Source organism: Capricornis sumatraensis, chromosome 9, assembly GCF_032405125.1.
Source record: "Capricornis sumatraensis isolate serow.1 chromosome 9, serow.2, whole genome shotgun sequence".
NCBI lineage: Eukaryota > Metazoa > Chordata > Mammalia > Artiodactyla > Bovidae > Capricornis > Capricornis sumatraensis.
This window is the reverse complement of record NC_091077.1, coordinates 13,171,886-13,181,561: the sequence shown is the minus strand read 5'-3', so window position 1 is coordinate 13,181,561 and position 9,676 is coordinate 13,171,886. Positions and strand designations below refer to the sequence as shown.

The following is a 9,676-nucleotide window of genomic DNA, read 5'->3' as shown; positions in this document are numbered from 1 at the left end:
TGGCGCCCGACAAGCCTCGTCCCGGGCAATGCATGCCGGGAAGACCCGTCTGGTGCTTAGACGACCGCAGTGGGGGCGGGGCATGAGGGGCGGGGCGAATGAGGAATAAGGCCTGACGCTGCGCGCCCTCAAGCAGCTGCCCCGGCCCGCCCCGCCGGGTCCGGCGGAACATTATAACCCTGCTAGGCTCATGCTGGCGTTACGCAGAGATGGTCTCTTCCGGAATGAGACTATTGTTTGGTTCTGGGTGTGTAGCTGGCTCTCGGAGTGAGGTTCCCGCTTGGGACTCGGTGGTGTACTAGCTTTTCGGGGCTAGAATCTCCTTCTGACACCAGGGATAATCTCAGTGAGGGGAGAGACGTTGCCTGGCTGTGTGCTCAGCTGATAACCTCGGAACCTGGGTCCCTAACTAAAACTAGCTAGAGGGCATATCTAGCCTGGTCCCCGAGAACAGAAATGGGGGTGTCTCTGGATTAGGTACCTATCTCTGGGATGGAGCTTTCATTTGGAAATAGAGACACAGCTCACTCCAAGGAGCTGAGAGGTTCATATCTGCAAATCAAGGTATTACTTTATGTGCTGCTGCTGCTAAGTCGCTTCAGTTGTGTCCGACTCTGTGCGACCGCATAGACGGAAGCCCACCAGGCTCCCCCATCCCTGAGATTCTCCACGCAAGAACACTGGAGTGGGTTGCCATTTCCTTCTCCAATGCATGAAAGTGAAAAGTGATTGTGAAGTTCTTTATGTGCTAGAGTACTGAAATGAAGCCACGGATATTTCTAGGTTGGAGTCTCCAACTAAGGTGTAGTGTCCGCAAAAGGGCCTGGGACCAAGCATGTATTCCTGCCCAGGGCAGAGTTTCAAACAGAATTGGCTGAACTGAAGTTTCCCTTCGAACCTGGGGTAAAGTGGAAGCAGGCTTTGGGGAATCGGGTGCCTTCTACAACAAGGATGTAAGCCCGCAAAGGAGCTCAGGGCTCACTGGACAAGGATCTGCGGACCTCGCCCCCAACTGGAGTAATTCTCTCTCTAACCCACTCGCAGCGCCGAAACTGTCTCCAGCAAACTAATCGGTTCGTCTGTGATTGGTTTGCGTCAGGAGCCCGATGGCTCCCAGCCAATTGAATAACAGAAGAGACGGACCTGAGGGGTGCTGGGACCTAGTTCGGAGAATAGGGGCGGGAAATGATCGACAAGAAGTTGAGCCTATGGAGTCAGGTCAGGGTGGACCTCGGAACTAACTTCTTGAAAAGGGCATGGAATGGGTGTTTGGTCGGTTGCTAAGGGGAGGTTGGTGCTACCGGGACGTGAGAGTGATTGGTGAAAGTAAGAAAAGATGTAGCCAATGAAAGGAGTGCTGCTAGACTTAAAGGCCAATCAGTAAAGGGGAGTATCCTGGGATGTACCAATGCATTAATTAGACAGGGGGAGTCTTTGAAGAAAATGTAGACAAGAGGCTGACATGATGAAGCTTGGAAGGGAAGACATTGGACATATAGCTTTTATTAGCTCCTAGAAGTTAAGCTATGAGAAAATCAGTTCAACCTTCTAGCCTTGATGGGGATATGATAGGAAATTTCCCCTGCAGGTGCTTTGCATGGTGCGTTCCGCTTGATCACGTGAGCCGGTTCCAAGATGGCGGCAGGGGTGGCCGGGTGGGGGGTTGAGGCAGAGGAGTTCGAGGATGCCCCTGATGTGGAGCCGCTGGAGCCCACGCTTAGCAACATCATCGAGCAGCGCAGCCTTAAGTGGATCTTCGTTGGGGGCAAAGGTGGAGTTGGCAAGACGACCTGCAGGTAAAGAGGCTGCGGTGGGGGCCGGGAAAACGGGTGGGATGTACCACAGGGTGAAGGGGAGGCGAAAGACCGGGTCTTCCAGCACCAGCCGGGCAAGAGGGCTGGGGCGGGGTCTTCTGGATTGTACTCTCCAGAAGTTATCTGGAGCAAGTGGAAGATGCCTCCTGAAAGCCGGCCGGGCACCCTCTGAATTGGACCATCCCTGTTGGGGCTCAAGGGCTGAACCACGTTGAATCCAGCGCACGGGGTCCGGGAGAGCACTTAGATGTCCCCATCAGGTAGACTGTACCAGAGTGTGCCCAGAGAAGGGGAGGGGCACCTGAGCGAACTATCCTAATCTGGTGGACCTTGTCGTTCTCTGCCCACGTGGGGGTGGAAGGCGGGAGGGAGAGCACATGATCAGGCTATCCCAGTCAGCTGGGAGGAGGGGGAGGGATCCCCCGGGCAGATCACCCTGGACAAATGGACCGAACCACCGAGTTTAGCAAGAGGTGCAAAGGACCCCTTAGCTTAGCGTTGAGGGAGCGGACACAGGGTCAGGCTGTGCTGACTGGACAGCGGGATCGTGATGCCACCCTGTGCCAGCGAAGAAGCAGGCATCACACCAGACTGACACACTTAGCCGAATCTTACCGCTCTAGCCAGGTGGAAGGTTCAGTAGGTGAGATCTGAGAGGGTCCCACTGCAGAGATTGAGGCCTGATCCCACAGTACTCCATACTCTTCTCTCAAGGCCCTTACTGATCCAGGTCCCCTGCTCCTGCGACCCTTCATCTCCCCCTTGCAGACCTAGGGAGCAGAGCCTGACTCTTCACGCCCCCCCCCAACCTTTTGACCTTTCTTTTGCCCAGCTGCAGCCTAGCAGTCCAGCTGTCCAAGGGGCGGGAGAGTGTTCTAATCATCTCCACTGACCCAGCCCACAACATCTCCGATGCATTTGACCAGAAGTTCTCCAAGGTGCCTACCAAGGTCAAAGGCTATGACAACCTCTTTGCCATGGTGAGTGCAATAGGGCTCAGGCCTACCCCACGCTCCACCCCCCAACTCTGTCAAAGGCACCTTCAGGCCTTTCCTGTGAACACCCACGATTAGCTACCATGTCCTGCAGGTTCTCCAGCCTCTTGTCTTTCCACTTTCCCCTCTTCAGCATACTCACAGGGGACTGGGTGAGAGACGTTTGTGGATCAGAAAGGAAACCAGAGTAGCTGGAGTGAGCAAGGGTAGGGGAGGGAGACATCAATAATAGGACCTAGCAGGCCACTGGGAGTAGTTAAGCTTTGTTTCCAAATTTATATATATTTTTATATTTATTTTTATTATGTATTTAGTTGCTCTGGACCTTAGTGCCAGGTCTTAGTTGCAGCACACAGAATCTTTAGTTGCAGCATGTGGGCTCTAGTTTCCCAACCAGGTGTTGAATACAGGTCCCTGCATTGGGAGGGTGGAGTCTTAGGCACTGGACCGCTAGGAAAGTCCCTGATTCCAAGTTTAATGGGAACCTGTTTGTTTTAAGCAGAATAATGTCATGGGACACATCGTTTTTCGAAAAGTTCCCTGTAGCTTTCATGAAGAGATTGGACTATAAAGTCAAGAATGGAAGCAAAGAGAGCTGGGACAGCGCCCAGGCTAGAAATGGTGGCAGCCAAAACTTGGTGGGGAGGGAGGTGAAAGTGGTAAAATTTGGGATTTATTTTCATTAGTTTGGGCTCCGGTGGGTCTTCACTGTCGTACACAGGGGCTTCTGTTGCAGTATGTGGGGTTAGTTGCCCCATGGCATTGGGATCTTAGTTCCCTGACCGGGGATCGCGTCTGCATCCCCTGCATTGGAAGGCGGATTCTTAACCACTGGACCACCAGGGAAATCCCTGGGATGTATTTTGGAATTAAAGCAATTTGACTGCTTGGTTATAATGCATGAGGAAAAGAAATGAATTCAGTACATCTCTTAGTTGACTCCCTGGGCAACTGAGATGGAGAAGACTGGGAGAGGAGCAGGTGTAGAAGGCAAAAATGGGGAATTTTATTTGGCTTAATGAGACCAAGGTGCCCATTGGTCATCCAAATGGAGACATCAGAGCAGTGGCTTAGTTATATGAGCCTAGAGGAAGAGGTTGGCATTGAGAGTCATTGTCCCAAGGGTGATATTTATTTAAAGCTGTGTGAATGGAGGAAAGAGTGAGAGAATAGAGAGGCTCAGAAACAACTCTAGGGGCATATCAACATTTAGGGTCCAGCAGGGGAAGAGGAAGAATCAGTGAAAGAGGCCAAGGAGGAGCCCCAGGTGAGGTGGGAGGGAAGCAAGATAGTATGGGCTCCTAAACTCAAGGAGGACAAAGGGACTTGGGCAGAAAGATTGTTGGCTCTGGCAGGCACATCCGTTTTAAGCAGATCACCCTGGGAATGGGCGCAAAAGCCTGCCTGGCGTGGGTGAACCACAGTGGAGACAGGGATCACCATGATGGGAGCAGAGAAATGAGCGTGGCCATCCCTGGAGGGGAATGGGAATGAGAGTTAAGGAAGGCTTTTCTGAGAAAGATTTTAAGAGCACATGTGTTTGCTGATGCGAATGCTGCAGAGAATTCTCTGGCAGTCCAGTGGTTAGAACTCTGGGGTCTCTCTTTACTGAGGATCAGGTTCAACCCCTGATTTGGGAACTAAGGTCCCAGAAGCTGATCAGTGTGGCCAAAAAAAAAAAAAAAAAAAAAGCTTCAACTGGAAGGAACAAGTGATGCTACAGGAGGGAATAAGGATGCCAGCCGAGGAGGGGCCTCAGGTGGGCAACTGCTTGCTCCAGTGCACAGACCCAGGACTTGGGCTGTGGTGCCAGGACCAGGGACTTGGAAGGAAGGACTGGGGCATTTTCTAGGGTGAAATGAGGGTGTTGGTGGCCAGTGGCTTCACTTTCTCACTGAGGCACAAGCCCCAGCAGAGACTGTGGGCCACTTGGGAAAGAAAGTGTTTGAGGAGGAAGGAGATGTGGCATTAATACTCCCACTGGTGGACTGTCTGGCTCGTCAAATGCCCATTGGAGATTTGCGATCAGCAGTGGGGAGCAAGGTGAAGCTGTTTGTCAGGCATGTTCCTCGGATGTTTACCTTGGTGCAGCCATGCCAGCGAGCTGCAAATAATGAGAATGGGGCTTTTGCCAACTGTAGAGGGAAAAGAGGGTGTGTATGCAGAGGCATCCTCTGGAGACTGGGCTGGATAAGGGTGCCAGCCAAGACGAACACCGACAGTGAACAAGGGGGCAGAGGGGTGAGGATGAGGTGGCCCAGAGAGATCTAGAATAACAGGAGTTGAGAGAGCTAGGGTCAAAGAGTGGGCCAGTGGCTAGGAATAACCCATCAAGGGTGTGACTGTGGGGGGTGATATGCGGACGAGCTCCCCATAGGGAAGTGATCTCTGAGTCCAGGGAGTTGAGGGATTCACCACAGAAACCATGAAGTCAAAAAGAAGAGGTAGGGGCTTCCGTGGTGGCTCAGTGGTAAAGAATCTGCCTGCAATGCTGGAGACACGGGTTCAATCCCCCCTGATGCAGGAAGATCCCATGTGCCGAAGAGCAGCTAAGCCCATGTGCCGCAGCCGTTAAACCTGTGCTCTAGAGCCTGGGCGCTGCAACTACTGAAGCCCCAGAGCCCTAGAGCTTGTGCTCCACAAAAAGAGAAGCCACCGCGATGAGAAGCCTGCACGCCGCAATTAGAGAAAAGCCCTTGCAGCAAAGAAAAACTCAGCATTGCCAAAAATAAATAAAATTATTATAAAAAAGAAAAAGAAGAAAAAAAAGAGGTGACGCAGGCAGAAGATAGAGAGGCATTGCATGCAGGACAGGCCAGGGACCCCAGGCTTGGTTATCCTTTCATGGATCCTACATCCAAGCTGAGGACCTACTCTGTGCCACACACTTCCCAGGATTGGGGACACCACAGTGAACAAAACAATCAAAACCCCTACCCTCATGGGGCCGGCACTGTGGTGTGGAGACAGGTGATAGACATGATAAGTAGACACCATGTGCGTGTGTGCTTAGTTGCTAAGTTGTGTCCGACTCCTTTATGGCCCCGTGGACTGTAGCACGCCAGGCTCCTCTCTCCATGGGATTTCCCAGGCAAGAATACTGGAGTGGATTGCTGTTTCCTTCTCCAGGGGATCTTCAGGAGGCCAGATGTTAAGGAGAAAGGAGAAGAGGGCTGCGGGTCTAGGGCTGCACTGTTAGCTCGGGCATTCAAGGAAGACTCATGTTACAGGACTGATCTGGAAGAGGTCCTGGGCTGGGTGGGGGAACAGCCAGTGAAAAGTCCCTGCAGGGACTTCTCCAGCAGTCCAGTGGTTAAGACTCCATGCTTCCACTGCGGGCGGCACGGGTTCGATCCCTATTCAGGGAACTCAGATCCCACACATTGCAGGATGTGGCCAGATAAAAAGAAAAAGCCTTGCAGTGGGCTCTGGCTTCCATCTGGGCACTGAGGACAGTTGATGATCTTCCATCTGCTTGTTTGACAATCTGCGGTCGCTGAATACCCGAAGCGCCTAAGGGAGGGGCCGTGGCACCTCGGGGGTCTCCTCAGCTGTGATCTGATGATGGGCTGTGCTCAGGCGCCCCCCAGGCTCCCTCAGGTTCTGTGCCTCGGTGCCAAGGCCCCAGCCACAGCAGCCTGAATCTTGACCCCCTCGGCCCGAAGGAGATTGACCCCAGCCTGGGCGTGGCGGAGCTGCCGGATGAGTTCTTTGAAGAGGACAACATGCTGAGCATGGGCAAAAAGATGATGCAAGAAGCTATGAGCGCATTCCCAGGCATCGATGAGGCCATGAGCTACGCAGAGGTGATGAGGTCAGGCACGGCCAGGGGTACTGGGTGCTGCCTGGGGCTGGGGGCAGAAGAAAGGGCAAAGCAGGCCTGACCCTCTTCTCCCTGCAGGCTGGTGAAGGGCATGAACTTCTCCGTGGTGGTGTTCGACACGGCGCCCACAGGCCACACGCTGAGGCTGCTCAACTTCCCCACCATCGTCGAGCGGGGGCTTGGCCGCCTCATGCAGATCAAGAACCAGATCAGCCCCTTCATCTCACAGGCAGGCAGGGCCCCCGGGCAGCCAGGAATCCCCTGAGTCAGAACAGGGCTCCCAGTCACACCGTAACAAAGGCCTTTACCACGTGCCCTCTCAGTCAGCGCTTCCCAGTGGGGGGCTTGGGTCTTCACTGTCCGCCCCCCTCCACCTCGGTGTCCCTGCCTCCACCTCTTGAGTGCCCCAGACAGAGCTTGAAACCACATACAGTAAGTCCATTACATATGAATGAGTCCCATTCTGAGATAAAGTTTGTAAGTCCAGTTTGTCCGTAAGTTCAGCAGAGTTATCCTGGGTGCCCAAAGAACGCGATTGTCTTTGTAGTTCTGTACTGTATTGTTGTTTAGCTGCTCAGTTGCTTCTGACTTTTTTGTGACCCCATGAACTGTAGCCCACCAGGCTCCTCTGTCCATGGGATTTCCCAGGCAAGAATTCGGGAGTTGGTTGTTGTTTCCTTCACCAGGGGATCTTCCCAACCCAGGGATCGAACCTGAATCTCCTGCATCAGTAGGCGGGTTCTTTACCGCTGAGCCCCCAGGGAATCCCATACCATACTGTACTGGGTTTATAATACTTCTTGCACAAATAATACATAAAAAAACACAAAAAGTAAAACATTTTTAAACTCACAGGACAGTACCTTAAAAAGTACACTATGCAGTACAACAGTTGGCAAGAAGAGTTACTGACCGGAGGAGGGAGAGGAGGTTAGAGGTGGTAGAGCTGAAGGATCGTCAGCAATAGGAGACAGAGGGCAAGCTGCAGTTTCAGTCGCGCCTGATGTTAATAGTACAAGTTCTGGCTTCTGGGTGAAACCAGATGTATGTTTGTATCTTCAAAAGTTCACAACTTGAAGGTCCCTATGTAGGGGACTTACTGTATCCAGAGCCAGGTGGCCCAGGTTCAAATGCACTGCGCTCTGGTGTGATACTGCTCTGTGACCTCAAGTCAGTTCCCCTGTCTGGGCCGTGTCTGTCAAATGGAGAGCATGTGGGTCCCCCCGCCACGGGTTGTTACTAGCACGACATGACAACCCTAATGACCCCACGCTTCTGCACACCACTCCCACCTCCCTGGTTATGGGTGGTCCCCTGGTGGGGACTTGAATCTCAGGTAGTAACTTTTTTTTTCTATCAGTGGTTCCTCTGGGTCTCCGTTTCTGCGAGGGCTTTTCTCTAGTTACAGCAAGTGGAGGTTACGCTCTAGTTGCAGTGCCTGGCCTTCTCGCTGCAGTGGCTTCTCTTGTTTCAGAGCAGAGTCTCTAGGTGCAGGGGCTTTGGTAGTTGCACCACCCGGGCTTAGTTGCTCCTCAGCATGTGGGATCTTCCGGGATCAGGGATCAAACCCATGTCTCCCACTTTGGCAGGTGGACTCTTAACCATTGAGCCATCAGGGAAACCCCCCTCAGGTAGTAGAATTTGTGGAGCATTTCCTGTATGCCAAGCACCCTTCTGAGTGTGTGACAGTGTGTTGTATAGGACAGCAGCTCTACACATGGAGAAACCGAGGCACTAACCTGGCCATGGTCCCACAAAAGTGGGCAGAGCTGGGGATGGACCCGTATGATCTGCTCAAGGGCCTACATCTTAAACCACTGGGAGGTGTTGGGATTCGTTTCCTCCCATCTCCCCCCACCCGCCCTGCCCTCCCCAACCAAGTGTCTAGTGAGCTGGACCCAGGGAGTGTAATGGGCACCAGGTAAACCGTGAGCCCTCTCCCATCCCCATAGATGTGCAACATGCTGGGCCTCGGCGACATGAACGCAGACCAGCTGGCCTCCAAGCTGGAAGAAACGCTGCCTGTCATCCGCTCTGTCAGCGAGCAGTTCAAGGACCCTGTGAGTTCAGGTCCAGGTGGGCAGTGAGAGGCTCCGGGAACCATGGGGACAGGGCTGAGACCTGCCCCTCCCTGTCTTCTCTTGCCTCCCACAGGAGCAAACAACCTTCATCTGTGTGTGTATTGCGGAGTTCCTGTCCCTGTATGAAACCGAACGGTTGATCCAGGAGCTGGCCAAGTGCAAGATTGACACGCACAATATCATCGTCAACCAGCTCGTCTTCCCTGATCCCGAGAAGCCCTGTAAGATGTGTGAGGCCCGCCACAAGATCCAAGCCAAGTACCTGGATCAGGTGCGCACACCCACCCTCCCGCCAAGTCTCACACTTTGACCCCCAGAAGCTGCGGTCTGGCCTAGCCCAGCCAGCCCAGCTGATCTTTTACTGTGTTCTCTGAACTTTTGCTCCATCTCACTCTCTGTTCATCTGCCTAATCCCCTGCCCTTCACCTCCTGCTTCAGACCTGATTCTGGCCTTTTTAGACTAGCTGGCCTGGGTATCTCTGATCCTGGGGAGTGGGAGGTCCAGGCCCGGGATCTCTGACCTCACTGGCGCCACTCCCACCCATGACCCTGTAAAGTCCTTGCTCATATTCTCTCCCTGACCCTGAGACCACCCCCAGCTTGACCCTTTACACCGACCACATCCTGTCCCTGCCCTGGGGCCCCCTGACTGCTGCCTTCTGCCCCCGCCACAGATGGAGGACCTATACGAAGACTTCCACATTGTGAAGCTGCCGCTGCTGCCCCATGAGGTTCGGGGAGCAGACAAGGTCAACACCTTCTCCTCTCTCCTCCTGGAGCCCTACAAGCCCCCCAGTGCTCAGTAGCACCTCCACCAGCCCCAGCTGCCATTTCACACCCACCCGCCACCCACCGGGGCAGAGTTTGCACAAAGTTCCCCCTCTAATACAGGGGAACCACTTGGGGGATGGGAGGCGGGGAGGGGGTCTTTTCCCCCTGGTGGGGCTGGGGGAGCTATAGCTG

The 9,676-nt window shown here is 53.6% G+C and overlaps 1 protein-coding gene across 1 annotated transcript; it reads left to right on the top strand.

Annotated features, from left to right (window-relative positions):
- Positions 1 to 1,592: 1,592 nt before the first annotated feature.
- GET3 (guided entry of tail-anchored proteins factor 3, ATPase) lies at positions 1,593 to 9,648 on the top strand. The gene is made up of 7 exons (XM_068980810.1): positions 1,593 to 1,796; positions 2,647 to 2,794; positions 6,475 to 6,623; positions 6,711 to 6,861; positions 8,585 to 8,692; positions 8,787 to 8,984; positions 9,388 to 9,648. Exons 1-7 carry the CDS (start codon positions 1,636 to 1,638, stop codon positions 9,517 to 9,519), a joined length of 1,047 nt encoding a protein of 348 aa, XP_068836911.1. The 5' UTR covers positions 1,593 to 1,635; the 3' UTR covers positions 9,520 to 9,648.
- Positions 9,649 to 9,676: the final 28 nt, after the last annotated feature.